The 21,229-nt window shown below is 36.1% G+C and overlaps 1 protein-coding gene across 8 annotated transcripts in view; it reads left to right on the forward strand.

Moving 5' to 3' along the window:
- Positions 1–21,229, forward strand: part of LMO3 (LIM domain only 3) — a 61,032-nt gene that overhangs the window by 1,269 nt on the left and 38,534 nt on the right. Inside the window, exons 1-3 of one of the 8 annotated variants that reach the window (XM_010345125.3) lie at positions 660–939; positions 2,749–2,815; positions 8,002–8,215. In XM_010345125.3, coding sequence (XP_010343427.1) covers positions 8,010–8,215 — 206 coding nt within the window. In that variant the 5' untranslated portion in view covers positions 660–939; positions 2,749–2,815; positions 8,002–8,009. The other 7 variants (XM_074403240.1, XM_010345128.2, XM_010345127.2 and 4 more) reach the window with 7 other exon arrangements.

Genomic DNA, 21,229 nt, shown 5'->3' on the forward strand with positions numbered 1-21,229 from the left:
TATGACCCATCTAATTATCATTACATTTTAGGGGAAAATGAATGGCATGGAGCTGAATGTTAACTATTCCATTTTATTCCTTTACACATGTGGTTTGGCATATTATTCACTAAGTTCCTCTCTCTCTCTCTCTCTCTCTCTCTCTCTCTTTCTCTCTTTCTCTCTCTCTCTCCCCCTTGCTTGCCAGTATTACTTGCTTACAAGTGTGAGGGAAATGGTAAAATTGAGAGGAAAGGAAGATTGGGGAAAAAGGAAGGGGGTGGGATGCAATTAGAGATCTGGGTGTTTGTCCCTTAAAAAAAAAAAGGAGACAAAGTGGTTAATGTCTTTGCAGGTTGGTGTTGATATCAGGAATCTTACTGCCACAGTCCAAATAGAGTACTAATTACTGCGAATGATGTCACCGTAGGCAGAGGAATAATCCCATCATTTAATTAGTTGAATGATTTAAACAAAGATTTGCATAGATGCACTAATCAGTTGCCATGAATTACAGAGCAGCAGTTGCCAGCGAGGGGTAACAGATCATACAGTTGGAGGGAAAAAAAAATCTCATCTCCTTGAACATAATTAATTTAATTGTCCTCATTAGCTGTACCATTTGTTTTGATTTTATTTCTCCCTTTCCCCACACATACTTCTCCCTCCCTCCCTCTTTTCTTCTTCTCAGTGCATTGGCTGAGACAGAGCGCACGAGACACACACACACATACACACACACACACACACACACACACACACACACACTGGGGTGTTTTCAGAGTGGCTCTAGCAGAGAGGTGGGGTAGAACAGCGGGGAGCTGTGCGGATGGGTGAAGTGCATGTATGCCTCCTTAGACGGGCCAGAAAAGCCAAACTTAAGGAATCTGCCTATGTACAGAACAAGTCAACTAAGGGGTTCTCATTAACCTACCGTCTGTGAATATCGTTATTTTTCAGGTTAGTTCTGAGTTTTGTTGCCTTTTAAAGGGAAAGGAAAGCAAACCACATGCTATTTTATTACGAGCCTTCAAAAGGGAGGGGGTAAAAACTAGTGATCAATGTTGTGCCTTTATTCTTTATGAAGAAAAATATAATTGAGCTTAAATACTCATGGGGGGAGTGCTTTGATTTTTTTCTTTTAAACTAGAACTAGATTAAAACTGATGATCCAGAGAAGACAAAAAAGCTTTTTTTGTAGTTCAACAATTGAATCTTTCTTGGTTCTTAAAACATTTCAGTGAGTGTCATTCAAATGTGGACCATTTTTAAGCTTGACCTCTGAGGAAGCTTTGTAAAATCTGGTGAGGGTACTTTTAGAGCAGCCCAAAGAGAAGACGACTTTGAAGTTTGAAAACTTAGAAAAATAATAAGATATTGTAAAGCTACCAGTAGCCTCTATAGATGTTAAGTAAAGTTAAGAGGAGAGGAGGTTAAAGAGAGGGGGACCTATTTGAAGAAAAAAAAAAAAAATCTGTCAAGGCCTTAAAACAAGCCTATGAAGACAAAGCGGTAATGGTGGAGAAACTATGGTTCTTTGACCAAGTTAGTACTGAAAACAGGTTTCTCACTGTTCTGGGGTGTTTTTCATTGGAGCATGTGAGTTTTAAATAGTAAGGAATTCAAGTAATTGCAGGAAGTGTGTTTCGGGATGGTGGTGGGTTGGGGGGTCAGCATTAGTGACTGGAGAACAAGTTCACAGTTTGGGTCCTGAGCCATTAGAGGAAGGGAGGACGGAGAGTGTGTGTGTGATCTCCTGAGCTAGGCTTGTGTGGCTGACTTGCGGAGCAGCGACTTCAGAGAGTTCATGAATGGGAGTCACAGAGACACCGGCAACTGCGGCCACCTCCAGACATTTCCTAAAGGGGAGGGTCGTGTGCTTTTCCAGGGTATTCTGGTAGCAGTTTGATTCTCTTGCTTTTATTTTAATTTCCGTAATTGGTAGCTTCAGAAATGGCTTTGGAAGGCAATTTACTTTAAATGTAGCCACCTATTTCAAAATGCCCTGGTTATTTTAGGAACCCTACCCTTTTCCTCCGGAGCTCTCTCGCAGGAGTTCTTGTGGACGGGTCCGGGAGGTAGGGTCCTTCCTCAGTCGACTCCTGCAGAGGTCACATTTTGTGTGCGGGGTTGTCCCCAGCGTTTGTGAGTAGCATATGCATGTGGTTGTGCTGACTGCACTCGCAGGCTTGTAAATTTTCACCCTGGGAAATTAGCAACAAAGCCCGATCTGTCTCGTGGCTGCTTTGCACTTTCCGAGGGCGGCTGTACTTGACTGAGCTGCAGAACGAACAGGCACACGGGAGCGAGCGAGGGAGCCAGCGGGAGAGGGAGGGAGAGAAGGAAAGAAGAGGGGAGGGGTGGGGGCGAGAGGTAAATAGTCTTAAATCGGAAGGGAGCTGCTTCTCTGTGGTCTTGACAAGCGCTGCCTGGGCTCCGCCGGCTCAGTAATAACTGAGTGACCTTTTCTTTGGCTGTATTATGTCTGGCTGGGAAGGGATTGCATTTTGCAGCTGAGAGCCGGAGCTTCCTTCAGCTCGGCTCCTCGCACGCTGCTGGGGTAAGTTGTCTTGAACCAGGACGGAGAGAGACAGCCTCGGACTGCAGTTGCCTAAAAGGAGGACACCTGTGGCTCAGATGCGGTCAACACCGTTGCTTGGCGGATCCTTGAGGACCTCATTATTTTAAACTTAAAAAAAATAGACATTCCCTCCCCCGTCTTTTTTTTTTTTTTTTTTCAAACAATGCTTCTTTTTGACCTTTCCCAAGGAGAAGCGCTACAAAGCAGCCACTGTGCTTACTGAACGGCCTCCCCCTGTATCGCTTAATTGAGAAGGTAAGTGCAGCAACTGTGTACACACGCGTCGGCTTATTTGTGGTGTGTGTGTCTGCGGGTGCGCGCGTGCGTGTGCGGATGTGGGTATTTTTTTCTTCCCCAGCCTCTGCTAATGAGGCATAAACTGGAGCTGCAACCCAGCTCCGCACTGCAACTTTCGCTCGGGCTGCAGCTCTACTGAGACGGTTTCGTTTAAATCATGTGAGGCTTCATTATTTTTATGATGAGACATGAAATAGATGCAGGCGGAAGATGTTGATGGAAGGAAGGAGAGCGGCTGCGGCGCGGAACGTCTCAAGTACGACTCGAGTGGATAATAGTCAAAGTTCACCAGGAACTGCAGTATTTCCACACCCCTGACTCCGGGGGAGAGAGGGGCAGGGAGTTTGGAATTAGGAAGTGTTTGCTCCCAGCCCGTAGGAAACGAATTCGGTCCTGGGTGGGTTTCCGGACCCCTCCCCCTTACTTGCTGGAAGTCATACCTCCCCCGACCCCCCCACTTCTTAAAGAGTTGAAATTACAGTCTTTTGGTCCTGATTGACACTCCTGCCTCTCCCCACGCAGCCATAATAACAAAATGTTGTTCTTTTGCGATGGAAAAGTGACTGTGTTTTGGGGTGGGGGTGTGGGGGCAGAAGGGACCAGAAGAGGGGAAGGTCCCTGGACCGAGGTGCCTATGTCCTAGTAGGATGAGATTCAAACTGATGCAGCACATTTTTTACGGGGGCTACCCAGATTGCTGTTATGAAATACTAGTCAGATTTATGATCTTTTTCATATTGAACATGATATGCTATGCTAACGCTGCATGTGACAGTTTAATCAAATCCATTTGTTACCAGGAAGCTAAAAGGGGCCGCTGGGATTTTAGGATTACGGGCAGAGTTAGGGAAGCATGTGGCTTTGTCATTCGCCATCATTTTGCACACTGCGAGGGGCTCCGGGTGTGCGCCCTGTCTTGTCTGGCGGTCCTCATCCCTTCCCCCCACCCCCTGCCGCCACTCCGACCCGCTCCCAAAGTGGCTTCACAATAGTCGGTCCTCGGCGGTGTAGGCTGCGCACCAGGTCCACAGTTAAGCGAAATCAAGGAGACCCCCTTCTACTTCTACCTTTGGGCTTGGTGCTCAATGCGAAGCTGCTGCAACTCAGGCACGCCTAAGTCAACTCATGCAGAAAAAGGAGAAAAGTTTTGGTAAGGATATAATCTATCATAGATGCACTTTGCCGGCGCTCTGCACTCTTGGCTGCTCAAAAGCCTTTCTGCTCTTCCGCTGCTTTTGTGTCTTTCTGAAAGATCCGAAATATTATTGTTGTAACTGCTTTGAAAGACTGCTGCTTAAACCAATTAATCTTGCTAGATGCAACAAATACTGCTACATTCTTTGCGAACCATCCCTGTGTGGCTGCAAAGACACAACCACAAAAGGCTGGAGCCTAAACTCCGCAAGGGATTCTTTGTTAGAGTGTATGTATGTTTCTTATTTTTTTTTTTTTTATTTTGCATGTGAGCTGCATCAAAATTGAACTCAGTCTTGCAAATCTCTTGTTGGCCTTTGCCAAGCACTAGCACTTTGCTGCCATGGTAACTGTAATTAAACTGATAAGAGTGGAAAAATGTCAGTATCTCTGAGCCTTGCAGCTGCATTGGAGAAAAAGGGAATCAAATTGGTTCCCAGCTCCATTGCTCAAAAAGGGGAGGTGGGGGTGAAGGGTAGGGAGGGAGACTGGGAGTTGAAGGGGCAGAACTGAGTTAAGCAGCTCCAGTGCCTGAGATCTGGGGACATCTATTTGCATTGTTGTCCCTTAGGGGGGCTGCAGCCTGTAGGGATGCTCTGGGCCAGTGAACAGAGAGAAACAAGCTTTTAGGCCCAATCCAGTTTTCCAACCTGGGTTGGGGGCTGGGAAGAGGATGAAGATGGGCAGGAGGAGTGAAAATCTTTTGTCTGGTACCTCTTGGCAATTGAATAGCCATGTTGGCCAAATTCTTTTAATCTGTGTCAATGCTCCCAGCTGCAGAACCTGCATTCCCATTTTAGCATCTTTCTGAAGCACCTCATCTCTTCCAACCCCCTTTATGTATCCCCTCTTCCTGTTCCCTCTCCCAAATTGTTCTCTGTGAATTTTCCGACAGGGACGAAATGTTTTCTATTCACTCTGTGTAGTTAGCCCAAAAATATAAAAAACTGTGTCTAAGTGCTGCAAATCTTTGATTATGATTATTATTATTTTTTAAAACCCTGCGTGTTGTGGAGTTGTGGTTACTTTGTTGTGTTAACTACTGAAGCTGAGACTGTGCGGATGAATGGCACAGAACAAGGGAACATAATGGAGGCAATCAACCGTGAGGCCGCCTCACAATGCAATCCAGGCAATTAAAAGCTCACCAGAGTTTAAATGAAATGGTTCTACTTATTTCTGCACACCACACTGCACAGGCTATTATTTATGTCTTTTTTTTTAATTATGATTTCCCTTAAACTGTCAAATAACTCAGAATGGCAGGGTCTCAGAGGCAATAAGAATTTCCCTCAGAACAATTTACATGCCAATCTAAAACTAGTTATGAGTTCTGATGTGCTATGAGCAACTTGTGAAATGTTTCTTAGCCACGGACACATAACTCTACCCAGACATGTTCTGGAGGAAGAGGGAAGGCCTCTGACTGCTTTATGCCTTTTAAGTACACAGTAACATGGTGACTACAAAATAGTTCTTTTGCTGCAATTGTTAACTTGCATGGAATTCATGAGATTCCATTTTCAAGAGAAATGCCATGATGTTCTCTAACAGAACGTACCAGGATGGAGTGTAAAATATCAAACTCCTTTTATGCCCAAGGCCAAACAGAATGTAAGAGTTTCAAATATTAATTGGCCTCTGAGTGCTAAATTAAAATGTCAACACAACAAAAACACTTTGTGAAGACAAGTAGGTAGTGTTACTTGTGCCAAATGTGGGTATCCCCTGTCTTGGTTGCAAAGCATTTTGAATAAAATAGCTGACCTTCTATGCTTGATGATGGAAACACAGCTATGGGAAACATAGCTGCTACTAAGAAGGTTTTGCTGGGATTTTCTTTTTTAGTTTTTCATCTTTGAGTCTTGTGATAAAAATAATAGCCTTATAAATTTAATAGAATGGCCATAATTAGGATGGCTTAATTAGAATGGTTTCTCTTAATATTTATTATCTGGATGCTTTCAGTAACAGCATCCAGAATTTCACTGAGTAAATCAAAACTTCCCTCCCCCCCCACCCCCCCAGGTATATGGTTAACAGACACTTGGGTCTGTTGTTCACTGTAATTAATGGGATTCATTCCTTGTGGAACCTTGCTAGAAGAGGATAACTAGTTCTGATCAAAGAAACTTCATTTGTTAGAAGTTCTAGAGAGTGAGATTTAGCAGAGCTATCAAGGGTTATGATTAATCTACACTAGGCCCTTAGCTCCTTCAAAGGAATGGAACAGAAAGCAGGCTATGGGGATACCACCTGCTCTTCTTACAAATCCAGCTGTTAGTCTGCAGCTCCAGTGACTACAGCTATGCTTATGATGCAGAAAGAAAGAATAGCTACCCTACACAACTCTACCAGACAAGTTATTTTCTAATGCAAGTTCGACATCCTAACAATATTTTGTGCAACTCATGTATTATTTGTAGTTAGAAAAGTTATTCTGCTCTGTGGATGCCTTGATGTCTCTTATCAGTGTGATTATTTTTTTTAGAAAAAGGTTGGGATGGGGGTGGGAAGCCTTCATCATAAGGTATCAGAGGAAACTGGAGGAGGTTTAGCTGTTTGGGAAAAGGAAAATGGACAAAACTGCAGATTATAGCTTGGCATTTCTTTTCCTGTAATGCATGCACATTCGGTGTTTTGTATCCATCTACATGCAAGTTTAAAACTGTATGCCTAGAAGAGCAAACATAATGCAGAAGAGGGGTCTCTGGACTGTTAGAAGACCATTTGACCAGAGTCTATAGCTTAACTCTCTTTCAGCTTTGAGTCAGTCTCTGAACCTCTCTTGGGCCTCTGTAACGTAATTTGTAAAATGAGGGAATTTGGAATTGCTGACGTCTGCAGTACTTTATAGTGCTTAAAATGAGTTATTTGATAAATATGAGGCGTTGGATAGTTGGTCCAGCTTCTTGCTGAAGCTGGGTGTTTAATACCTGGGAAATAAGAAGACACTCAAAGGTGAATATTCATTCATTCAAAAGGTTTCAAACTGTAAAACCCATAGAACCCAGCTGGATTCCTTATTTATGATGGATATACATCTTTAAAATACATAAATATTCCTATGTTTAACATAATACATATATAATACATATATATTTACTTATACATGTTTGTATAATTGTATATATATTTAGATCTTGCATTCTATTGTTTTTTACTTCCTCTATAAAACAAATGTATGTGTTTATGGTAATAAATTGTATACTCATATACTTTAGGTTTACATAAAAGCGTATAGCATATAGCTAAGTAATTTGCCATTGACATAGGTGCTGACTGATGCTTGTGCGTATAAATATTCTATTTGAACACAATGAATACTTTGAAATATCAAGGACCTAGAAGGAAGTATTTGGATGCAAGCAAGCGATACTGGATTGGTGAGCTTTTTGGGTAGCTGTTCTGTGTACTGAACTATAAACACCTCTACTGCTGAATAAGAACAGTGTAATCCCATACCAGGTTCACTCTCCTTCCACCGTCAAGCACATATTAGGTGAAATTTTTAAACAGTTAAGCAAAACTCATTTTTTACTTCTGCGGACTGTGTGTAGATTAATTTGTTAAATAGCTTTCTTTTCAGATGGTTTTTTACTCACATTTTCTTTCTAAAGGAACTGCTCTATGGAGAGAATGAGAATCCTATAAAATTATTTAATGTTACTGAACTTCATATTTATAACGTCAGTTTACCATGGTCAACATGAATTCATTATGATTACCACTTGGCATTTGTAACTTTTGAATGATTTAATAAGCACTTGATAAAGTTTGAGACGTTTTGTTTCCAAAATTTAGTTTGATTTCAGGATAGTCCTAACCAAGAAAAGCCAATACTCCTGGAAAAAGGAAATACTAAATATTTAACTTGTTTGAGGTCTTTTGACATCTTTTTATTCTCTCTGGTAGTCTCAGCTCTCTGTTTTGCTTTTGTCTTCCTTTAGGTATACAAATGCTCTCAGTCCAGCCAGACACCAAGCCGAAAGGTTGTGCTGGCTGCAACCGAAAGATCAAGGACCGGTATCTTCTAAAGGCACTGGACAAATACTGGCATGAAGACTGCCTGAAGTGTGCCTGCTGTGACTGTCGCTTGGGAGAGGTGGGCTCCACCCTGTACACTAAAGCTAATCTTATCCTTTGTCGCAGAGACTATCTGAGGTAGGAATTATCCTTGCACACCAGTGATGACTGGATGCCTTTTAAAGTACTTTTGTAAGTGTATTTTTTTTGTTTGTTTGTTTCATTTCCTTACGGCCAGTTTATATTCCTGAAAGAGGTTGACCTGTCAGCCTTCAAAACGTTGCCTTGTGTGTGTTACTCAAATTAATGCTTAAGGAATAGCCCACGAACCACAATATTTAAGGTATTTCTATTTGGCTTGCCTGCACACTCATATTTAGGAATTGGTTATGGCATTGCCTATATTGAAACTGCCAGTTAGTGTCAACAATGTATTTAGTAGAAGCCAGCATTCAAGTTGATTTATTTATTTATTTCTCCTTTTTATTTTTTATTTTTTTAGAGCTTAAGGGGGAATGGAGGCTGAGCATAACACAAAGAAACGAATTGGACATTTGGCAAAATCTCTTAACTCTTTATTTTCAAAAAGTTTAACTTGGAAAAAAACGGATTATGTAAAATAGTGTAATTGTTGCCTGTTAGTTGGACCTGAATTTATTATTCTAAAGTTACTCAGCTGTCCTTTCTGTTTCAGGATTGTCTGAGGAAGTCAGGTGCAAACCATTGTAGAGTTATGAAAACTTTCCTCTAGTGTAGTGATATCTGCCCCTTCCCCACCCCGTCCCATGACATTCTGAATGGTAATCTCAAAAAACAACTAAGCATTGAATCCCCTCAGCCTTTATGGGTAATAGCAAAATAAAGACTTCCATCATTACAGGAAAATGATAGCCACTCTCCAACCTGTAAACATCTGAACATTTTCAGGACAATGCAGATGTTCTTGGTTATGAAGCCGTGAGGCTGACTCAAGCTTGTTTTCCAGCATTAAGTACTCAACACAGAAATTCTACCGAAGAAAAATTATTTTGCTTTTCAGGCAACTTTGTGACTTACTTCAGCTGCGAATTATTTATATTAATAAAGTAGGATCTATCAAATTAGAGATGATATATGGCATCACTGGGGTTTTCATATTTAATACAATTAATCATTTTTCTAATGTGACATTAAGCGATTTATTTGGCATTTTTTCCGTTCTGACAAAATTTATCAATCAACGGTAATTTCTTAAGTACCTTGATCATTTGGTGAGATGTTTTCTAGGAAATTTGGTTCTTCTTAGTATATAATTCAGCCATTTTTAGTCAGATCCAATCTTTAGATATAAAATATATATCATTTGATTAATGGTAGTTACAAGAGGGTGAAAGCAGTACTGTTTATCAGATTCTACTCTTTCTCGCTCTTAGGACGGCCCCATCTGACAGCCTCCTGACTAATTATGGCCACTTGTTACTACTTCTCTGTGTTCCGAGTGCATAAAACGCTCACAAGGTGCCAACAATGAGAAGTCACTCTCTCCTGCCAGGATTTCTCTCATTGTGTTGGCACAACTAATCAGAATTAATGTATTATGTGCATTATTTTAGAACTCTCCAGTCTTTGAACTTTTCTCTTTGAAATAAAAATTTCTCTTCTGCTCATTGTGAATTACAGCCTCATTTCCACATAAAGCATTTGTATTTGCTTTTAGTGATTTAATACTGCTTTTTAGTTTTGCTTTATCTGTATTAACCAACAGTCACAGCTTTTTGACTCCTTTTGACTTTTCCATTGGTTTGTAATTTCAGTATCTCAAGTGGATTTATGTTACCCTTTTGAATAAGGAGTTTATATAGCCAGGGCAATGTTAAGGTGTTTAATAAACCAAAGGACAAACATTAAGTAAACTTGAAAGAGTGTCAGTTGAAGTATCTGGGGATTTTTGAAAACCAAAAATAAAAAGTTGCCAAGGAAATACCTATATAGTGAGTATAACACACTTTGTAGGTGTCAGCAGAGTAGCAAGCAGAGACAGTATTGTTAGATTTGTTGTGTTTTATTTTCCTTATGGTAGTAAATATATAAGATTTTAGACTGGTATTTGATAGTCTCAAGTATTTTGCTAAAGAGCATTTATCCAAATAGTTTTTATATCAGAAGTTTTTATATCTATAAGAGTGTATGTGGCTTTTTGTATAATAACTTTTACATTACTTCCTAATAGGCTCAAACTTTTCATGCTAGTTAACTTATTAAAAGTACATAATATTCTTTCAAATATAAACCCTGGTCCTAATTGGCAATATATTCATTTTTCAGAGTACAATTTCCTCTTAAATTGGTTATTACCACATTAATGGCGGTTGTTATGTTAACAGCCTAAGGGTTGTTAACATTTCAAACTAAGTTGTTAACAGGAATCTTATCCCTTATTTAAACTGAAGGTTTGTTGTATAGAATGTGACTTATTTGGCAACTTCATCAACACTTACAATTGCAGAAGCGAAATGGAGAATTGCTGTGTGTAAAATACTGTGTTCCATGTTATAGATTATGACACAGATGTGGTGTTTAGTTTTATGTGGAAAGCATGTGTCTCAGTGAAATTGTGTAGAAGTTCAGCAGCCTATGTCTTTGATTGGCAAATTAAAATTGTCTGATTCTGTATGTTAAATCAACAAATATAGTCAAGCAGATTTTATTTACAAATTAATTTCTTTAATTATGTATAGTCATTCAAAAATGTATATTAAATGCTTACTATGTGAGAGGTATAATTTCAAGCAATGAATGAAATTAAGGGAAAAAGGGAGGCACACCTAAAATTGTTACTACTTGTTTATTTAATTACGTAGAATCTGCAATGTAATCAGTGAACAAGTAGTATTCTGTGGCATTTTCCTGAGCTTTAAAAGTAATTTCTCTCATTTCCCTCCAAATTCAGCAGATTTCCATTTTGTATTTTATACAACCAATGTTTAATCACTTAAGTTCTATTTTAAAAGTTTTTTCTTTTTTTTTTTTTTTTTTGCCTTTCTATGTTATGTAAGTTCTCTGAGGCACTAAACCGAACATAAATAACTTATGTATTTGTATTTCCCTGTCTAAATTACTGAGAACATAATTAAAGTAAGTAAAGTAATAAAGAAAATAGTAATTTGCCTGTACACATAAATTGTTGGTTACAGGTATTGTCCTGGGCCACGTAATTTTTTACATACAGATCAAAGTAAAATATTTTTGCCAGTTGTGTTTAGCTTCATAACACTCTTCTCCCTCCATAAACAGAAAGCAAGAAAGAAACACTCCTAATTATGAGCAATGAGTCTTAAAGATCTGTGTTTTATCTGTGTTAGAGTAGTGATAATAATGATGTGATTTGTAAGTTCTTTGAATGATGATTTGAGATGTTAAATAATATGAAAATATAATAATTTAGACTGTAAGATATTTTCTTAAGATTTACAGAAACTATTATGGAAAATTTATTCCCAGTTATTTTTTTCTCCTTTATGGCACTATTAGCTATATTTAACGGCAGGGAGAAGTATCTTCCATAGTTTGTACACTGAATATCAAATCTTAACAGTGGAATTTTTCACTTTCCATAACTGGACTAGTGTATCATTCATTTAGCTGTGGAACATAAAATGCACATATCTGATGAGACAGAATTTGCCCATTTTTGGGATTGCTTTCCTCCTTTGGAAACTCATTAGCTAAAGAAAGAGAAGGACTGACTTTTTAAGACTTCCTCTAACATGTTTTCTGACTGAAATTATGAAGTCTACCCATTCAATATTTATATGCCAGGCAGACCAAGAAATGTATCTGTTAAAAATCTATCCAACGCATTTATAAATATTTTTACATTTTAAAAATTAGCTTATGACAAATTAGATATAGAAGTATCTTTGTACTTTAAGTTGGGGCTTAAAATTGATATTGTCTAATGTAGATTAAAAATGACTATGTAAAAATAGCAAAGTTTTAGTGATGATGTTTAAGGCACTCTCATCACTGCAATCTATCAGCCTTATTTCAGTTTGAAAAATAGAATAAAGTAGCCAGCCAATGCATAATCAGAGTTTTAGAATTAGGAATTCTACATGCTTTTTTTTTTTTTTTTAATGCTTTGCAGCAATCATTAAATAGAACTAGGGGAAATACCAACATAATTTCCTTTTCAACTTGAAAGCAATAAAGAATGTCAGAATGTAACCAGAACTCAACTTCTGGGCAGTTTTTTGTTGTTTTTTCTTGGAACCGTCAACTTCTTGTGACATACTTTAAGCATTAAGTTGATATAGGCTGTATGTATCTTGTATGTCTATGAACGATGTCTTGCCAGCATGTATTCAAAGCTGTTTGCTGTGGTATGTGCCGTGGAAGCTGCTTATAGATTTTCCTATATGAGAAGCTGTAAAATGTCTTAGATAAAATTTAATGCAATTTGCTATTTTTATATGTGAGGATGATTTGTTTAAAATGAAACTACTGGGAAAGAGTGATGCTTCATGCTTCACCATAGTTGCTAATTAACTAAAATGATTTGAATCTTGCTATGCTGACTATAAATTTTATATGCTTTAATATAATAATATAACTCTAAAAGAGAAAATAAAAATAAAATGCCACATAGAACATATATCTAGCTGTAACTTTATCTCACATTGATCGAACCTGGTGCTTCTCAATTTTTATGTAAGTTCAGCTTTATATTGGTACATAATTATAAGCATGAAGGTAAATAGGAATATCTTGCTAGTATTATTTCATCTGGCAATTTATAGCACAGATTTTTAAATGTTGAATATAATATTCTTTTTATTTCATTGTCATATTTTTAATATTAATCATTGGGAAGTATTTTTTCTAGAAAGCAATGTATTCTCATTATTTGAAAAATTACTTTTTACTGTTCTAAATTCTGAAAGCATAAGCTTTTATACGAAATGGAACTCTACAAATAAACTTTATTTCTGTAAGCTTCACTTGAGCTTTTAAAGACTATATTATTATCGTAATTTTTATCATATTTAAATGTCTATGATAATTTTAGCATTATGAAATATTTTGACATATGAGCATATTGAACTCCATATCTGTTAAGAATTAGTGTTACATTCCTTATACATTATCTTATTTGTGGCTTTATAAAAAGTTACAATTTTAAGTTCATTTTCCCCTTTATTGTAGAAAAACATTGAATTCTGTTTTAAATATTTTAATGTTAATACTACTCCTGAACCAGTGCTAATCAGGAGTGATCTTTTTTTTTTTTTAATAATACTTCTGAAGAGTGCCCCTCACTCTGGGAAGTATTTGGTGGATGGATTCACACTAGACTTCCTGAGCACCAACTGCCCCTAAACAATTTCTATTTGAAACATTTATTACACATACAGTATTCCTTCTCATTGGTAAATTTATCTACAGTATCTTTCTGTCCTTAATTCTATAATGCATTCATTTTCAGTAAATGAGTATTTACTAACATAATAATTTTAGTTTTGTGGCTTTTTGTCTTAGTTTGTTTCGTAGACTTAAGATATTTTCACTGGAAATTTCACCACCCCCCAGAGTGTTAAAAATATTTTATAATGTTTCTATGTATTTACAGTTTTTTATCTCTTTACAAGTATGAAATACTTCAGTCAGGATAGTTTTTATACATAAGGAGGATGAGTTAGACATACCTGACTTAGCAGAAAAATATTCTGTTTCTGCAAGTATATTTAGGATTAAATGCATCTGGAAAAACTACTTTGAGAATTGCTAAAATTGCTTATTTTGCACTTTATAAATATATAGAATTCTGGGAAATAATTTCTATTTTTGGTTGCTATTGGACTATATCAAAGTAAGCCAGCACTTCATTTATAAACTCACCATTAACTTCCATTAAGTGACTAATAATAAATTTTAATGCTGTGTTTTGACTACATAAACATAATTTGTTAAGGAATCTCATTTTAAAAATATGCTGAAAGTAGTAATTTTGTAAATGGTTTTGATGAATCTATAAATTGTAGAAATGTATTATGTAGTTCCGTTTTCTGCCTCACATAAAAATGAAATAGCCTAAAAAAAGAATTGCACCAATGTAAATGGCCATTGTATTTCTCTTCATTACGCTGTGAGGCATTGAAGCCATATTTTGGTATCTGGTTTGAAAACATTTTTCCTATTCGTATGAGAAAGTCTTCTACTATTCAGAATCACATAATGTATCCTCATCCCATCTTCCAAAAAAATTAGCTAACGTTTCTCACTTTTATCAATAAAAATTACAATATATGAAGTGTAAATGCCAGACAAGATCTGGAAAACAAGGGCAGTAAAAATAAAAACAGCAATACTCTGTTCAATTTGCTAGGTATTTTTATAAACCTGCATTTGTATTAGTCATGTCTCTATAAAAGGCCTTTTTCTGTCTTTTTTATTTTTTAGTTTAATTGGCTTATAAAAATTGGTTTCTGTAAGTGATTACTTCTGCTGATACATGGCACTTAACCTTGTTAAGAATTTGAAGAGGTGTGGATCTACATATAGACATGCTGCACATACAGAGATTGGAATCTCTGTAACCTTAGAGTGGGCATTACTTTTGTCATCATTGACTTTAGCCAACAAATCACCATAGTTGGGTTAGCTTTACAACTTGTAAAATTCAAGCACTTGACACCAGCTAATTCTTTAGAATTGCAAACTATAGCACTCACCTATTCTTAAAGGATTTTAATCAGTCTAAGGTGTAAGATAACTTTTATAAAACTAAGGAATGCCTAAATTAATATTCTTGAGATTTTCATTAATTCAATTCTGTTTTTCTTAGGTCTGATGGAGTTTGATACTGCCTGTTCTAGTTCTGCTTTTACTATCATAATATAGTTGTTTTGATGATTAACCATGTATTTCCCTTTTCAAGGTACTTACAAGAAGCTTATTTTCAAGTGGAAGTTTATACTGTGAAGCAAGAAATGTGGCATTTAGGTTTTCATTTCTTACTTTAAAACAATATCTTTGGCTTACAGCTTTTTCCCCTTTATTATCAGTATTAATGAACAACTTTCTCTAAAGGAATTCAAACCTAAGCATATTCTTTTATTATGGTAATCAAACATGTTTTCTGTATTCACAAACTAACCACATCAGCCACATGCATTTGTTTCTGCCATATTTTGTTTCTGTGCTGTATTATGAAATCTTGTTGATAAACCTTTTTCTTGTCAACAGTATTTTTGTAGTTATGTAATGATTCTCTTTTCGCTGAATTCCTTTGCGCTATCATGTTAGTGTTTTCTGATGCAAAAATTTCTAGTTATGGACTTTACAAGTTTAAAATGAAATCACACTTGAGATGAATAATCATCTTGGAATAGTCAGATCCCTGATTTGAAGTTGGAAAATTAACATTAAGCTGCATGTATTAAGTCAGACTCTAATCAGCATGTGTTGCTATGATTCAATTTAATATTAAAAACTTTCCAACTGGGCCACTGGGAAAATAAAAGACTCTTAGGAATTGAAAGAGTATTTGCAGAAGAGCACACCAAAGCATTATTTAAGTAAAATTGTTATTACTAATGCAGTAAAGCATCATCCACATTAAACCCATCCTATTAATAAAAAGAGAAAATCAATTTTAGAAAACGTAAATATCAGGTATGAGAAGGACTAGTAAGCAGGCATGGAACTTCATGAAATGTGCTAATGCTAACAGTTAACATTAATTCAGATACCACAGAGAAAAAATAAATTTCTGTCTCATTTATGCTGTGGGATCCCAACAAGCAACAAGGGGGAAAAGCTAATTTTAGATGTTATTTAGTTTATTCCTATTTCCTAAAACTTTTAAAACAACATCATGTTTTTATTTTAGCAGTTCCAACAGAGATGCATATTTACCCGTTTTTGAAATTATTTTATGCTTTTTGTTTTTAAAAGATTTTGAAATCTCTTTAGTAATTATTTTTAATTTTAAAAAAAATTCCATTTCTAGGATGTTTTTTGACACATTGTTCACATTTCACCAAAAATAGAAGAATCTAGACTGTTACATTTTAAAATACTTTACAATGTTGAGCATACTACTTATTTTTCATTTATCAACTGCTCAAAAAAAATATGTTCTTACCAATATTTATGTATAAAGATGGTACCATGAGCGGATTAGTACCTGTTCGTTTACCTGAGTGGGTGGGATAAGGGAAGTGAATGGAAATAGCAGTCATAACTTCATACAAGTATTAGTTTCAATGAGCAGGTTTATTTGCTGATGCTCACCTATACTGTGAATATAATTTTAGAGCCTATAAATATTGCATGTCAATATCCACTGAGGACCATTTACACTTAGGGAGATACAAAGAAATTATAAGTAATTGCATTGCCTTAAAATTTATAAAGCAATATTTTCTATGACCATTTATTAGGAAAAATATTAGAAAGGTCCTGAGCTAGAAGAATCTTATTTTTTCGCAGCGCATCCTTGCTGAGAGGCAGTACTGGAGTTTATAATTACTCGCTTTGCTATCTCTTTAACAGTTTTACAATGAAACTGTTTAGTCACTTGACAAATATTTGAGTGCCAGTACTTCATTATTGTAAATCATGTGATATACCATATTTCTAATTAATTTTACATAATATATTAAGTACAAAATTGTAAATACTTTATTTTGTGAAGAATAGGCTATCCAGTCTGGGAACTTTGGAAAGAACTTAAAAGCAAGTTATTTTTCAAATTTTCTACACCTGATAAATATCACTATTTTTGTTAAATAACTTAGTAGCGTATACAAAGAGTTTCACTCTAAGTCCCATGGAGCCAATACAGAGAATGACAAGAGGTATAATCAGGAGAGATTAGAAAAGCTTCTGAAGAAGGGAGTAACCAAGTATCTGGACTTCGTAAAAAATCTTTTGTGAGCCAGTGTTCTTCATAAAAGCTTAGCTTTGAGCTTTGGGTTATATTTTGGGTGCAAAGCAAGATAGAGTCAGATTGTCACTTTCATGCTATGTGGATTGTTCCATCTCTTATCACAGATATCAGTAAGTTATCGACAATTGACACCCCTTGCAAAATGCTTGTCATTCCTTGTACAATTGATACCTCTTGCAAAACAATCATCCCATTCCCATGTTTTTCATTCAATAAATGTGATTTTTCTGTATGTTCTAGGTACTGTAAAAGGCCTTGAGATACAGCACTAAATAAAACACAAAAATACCTGCTCCCATCATCGAGTTTATATTCTACTTAGGGGAAACAGATAATCAATAAAATAAGTATAGGACATCAGGTGATATAAACACAATGAGGAGAAAATGAAGCAGCAAAAGAGGTTTGTAGAATTTGGTTTTGTGTGAAGGGGGTGCAGACAGCCTCACTGAGTTGGTGACTTGAGTAATGACCTGGTGAAAGTGAAGGAACTAGCCATGCTTATGTGTGGGAAGGACATTCCGGACTCAGGAACATCCAGTACAGAGGCCCTGAGATGGGAGTTTTTCTCATATGTTTGAAGGACATCACAGATAACGGGTACAGCTGGGGTTAGTGAGCAGGAGGGGTGAGAATGAGAGGTAGCCACCGTGTGGGTCTATGGTATCACCTATCACTGTTGCAACCCAGAACGCACCATATACATTTCTAAATGTCCCCTAAAACAGTGATAATACTTCCATTTGAAAACCACTGTAAACCTTATTCAGTGAGGCAGTTGTGAAATCAATTTCATTTGGGATTACAGAACTCATCTGCTGAGTTGAATGAGATTATTTTCATTTATTATTTATTGGAGGTTTTTTTGGATGTCTTTTTATTTGACCTCGTTGATGACCCTGTGTAATTAAGTAATAGTTGTGAAACATGAATTTAAAAATAGACCTCAGGATTTGGTCACTTGACTATCTGTTGCCAATCTAAGGGGGATGATATAGTCACATGTTTGATTTTTAAGGTGATGCATCTACATTCATCTATTAACATGGAGAATGGACTATCTATACATCATAGTATTTCAATGTGAAATACAAGGAAATGCCTATATTGATGAGCTAGGGCTGCCAACACAGCATTCATGAGAGGAACATTAACATCTTGGCCAAAGAACCCATCAAACTGTCCTGATCACAATGATACTGATTTTTAAAAAATTCTTTGGTAATAGAAATTGCAGAGATGAGAATTTTTCAAAGGCCATTCATTTTCTACTCTTGAAGTCAGTTATTCTAGGGCTAAGAGGTGATTTTCTTGTCTTTTTTTTCCCACTTTTTAAAGTCAAGCCAAGCCCTATTTAATTATCTTCTAGTTAAAAAATAAAATAAAATAACATATTTGCTCTAGTTATGATAAATATTTCTGAATCCAGCATTTAGAGAAGATACATTAAAGACATATTGTTATTTAAAACAATTTAATGAATCACATTCTTGATGAGACAAATGTTATGAGAGAGTTTGTTTCTCACTACTTAGGTTTCTCACAAAAGAAACACTAATGCTTAGGTTTCTCACTACTAATTTAACCCACTAACCTTAATCCTAGCTCACTAATGTTAGTTTCACTTCAGGAAGAGCTAAGTATCAATCCATCAATCCTCAAAACCAAAAGTTTAATACTGATTTATATTTACAACAGTGGGATTTGTATGTACAAGGTGTCTTTTAAAAATGTTTAAGTTAACTTTAAACTTTAGGTACAAATCAAAGTTCTTGAGCTTGTATTTACATTTTTAAAATGTGTTGGGATGTCTTCATGGGTACTTGGCTGAGAAGCTATGCAAATGTGCTTTGAATCTTACAAGGAGGTGCAGGATGAATGGGTGGGATTTCAAAAACGGTGGCATTTATACTTCATGCACACACGAAACAAATCCAACACCTACTTTTCAGAAAGCTAGACAGAGATGGTAGCCAAAGAGCTTTACAAGGCTTAATTTCTACTGTAGTCTGCATCCTGAGGACTTTTTGTCTGTTACAATTTCTAACAGTCCTGTTCTTCCTGGCAGATGCTTGTCTTACTCTGATTGAGTTGAGGAACCTATATTCCTAACAACTTTGTAATCCTCATCTTCCAAGGCAGATCAATTTGAGCTTGATTTTAAAGAAAAGTTGCTTGATCTTGACCTGATAGTTTGCTTGGTGTTTAAATAATCTGAAATAATCTCATCAGTGATAGTTATTAAACAAACCACTCTCTTTAGGATAGAGATCAGGTGCTTATTTGATTAAATAGGTTCCATGCTTTGTCTTCCTGGTTAGCTCTTGATTTCTGCAGCAACCTACAAAAGATAAATTTTCGGGAGATTTTAAGTTAATATTTCTTAAATTTTTCTTTTGTAATTTATACAGAGCCTTTCATCTGCACTACCATCCAATTTTTTACTGTGAAGTCACAAGTAAAAGTAAAGCTGCAAGCTTATACTGCATTCATCATAACATGTACAGCATATTTTAAATGTCTCACTCAATTATTCTACTACATTAGGTATTGTCCCTCCTCCGTCAGTGATCATCAATGGCAATAACTCATGTATTCCTTTTAGAATCCATTCATCTACTGTTGTTTTAATCTTCTGTGAATATCACTTCATTAAATAAAATAAAACATCACATGTGTTCTTGTCACTTCCCTAAAATCTTCCAAACTGGGTGAGGTTAGATCTAATTCCTAGATCTCAAAGGCGTGCCCGGTGGCATCATGGTAAAGTATCCAGATCTGAAGTTGGCCCTTTTCTGCTACACCCCAACTGCATGTTCCTAGTCCAGTTACTCAAATTCTCCATGTCTCAGATTTATTCTCTAGAAATAGGAATCCTGTTCATAAAATAGTTAGGGGTGACAGTGGAACCCAGTAGGGAAAGCGTTGCTCACACTGGCTGACACGCCTCCGACCTCAGCTTCAGTTGTTATGAAGAGAGAATGGCACTGAGTTATGAAGATAAGATAGGGGAGAAATTAAACACGAGAAGATTAACATGAGGAGTGATTAATAATCAAGAATAGGAAAGGCTACTACTATAATAAGATCATTTACCAACTTTTCATATACAAAGGAGATGGGTGGGGAAATGTCTAAATAGGTGCACTTTAGGCTGTATGGAAAAATATCTCAACACTGGAGATTACTGGAATTTGGAATAAATTGTTAAATTAAGATTGTAATGTGCTTTATATAAATTAGGGTGAATTTGGGTCTTTGGGAAAATTACTGAAAATTCTATTTCCTTTATAACTGAGGTGATAGTTTTCTAAAATATCTTAAATGCCCATGATCTCTCTATTTTAGCTTGTAAAAGTTCTACGGCCTTGTAAAGCATTATATTTAATATTCCATAGAGTAGAATTATATTATAAAGTTTTAGGTTTTCTTTATAATGTTTTTTGTATCTTTTTCTCAGGTGGCAAGGAAATTGAATACCAACTTCTTTTACTCGTATTATTTTTCACAGTGTTCTCTAAACATTTTGATTATATATTCTTAAAGAAATGTAAGGGCACACCTTCAATTTATGTATATTTATATACTGTAAATACTTCATTATACATCTTTAAAAATTATGAAAACAATGCTTAATGGAAAAAGTAGAAAATGCATAGAAATGCTAATAATTTTTAAAGAATTTCTTGGAGTTTTGCACCTTAAATTTGCAGAGCACTATATCTTAGTAGCTTTTTATGTTTAAATGAAAGTTGTTTTGTAATGAGACTTGTGAATAAAAGGGGGAAAATATCAAAGCTTGGGAAAGAAGTCATAAGAGAAAGATGGAGTAATTATCTGAAAGAAAGGAATTTTTTAAGCATGAATTAATATTCATTGTTCATTTAAAATTAAATCAAGGTTTTCTTTCATGAGGCATGTGGCAATGCTTGTGGACTTTTTCTAATGCTATACCATAGCCATTGGCAACATTAATATGAGACAAGATTCCTCTCCTTCCCCCGAAACCCTCTTTCGGGACACAGTGAGATTTTAGACAGATAAATGCTAAGAGAACCCTGTGTACCAAAGGCAGTGTTTATTGCATGTAATACATATCATTGTTTGTCTCCTGTAGTGAAAAATACTTGTGTCGTGCTGTTAAAATGCACTCCTGACAGACCAGTGCTTGCTATTATAGGGTCCATTGCTTAAAAAAATGATGCACTGACAGAAATACA

This window comes from Saimiri boliviensis, chromosome 7, assembly GCF_048565385.1.
Source record: "Saimiri boliviensis isolate mSaiBol1 chromosome 7, mSaiBol1.pri, whole genome shotgun sequence".
Taxonomy (NCBI): Eukaryota; Metazoa; Chordata; class Mammalia; order Primates; family Cebidae; genus Saimiri; species Saimiri boliviensis.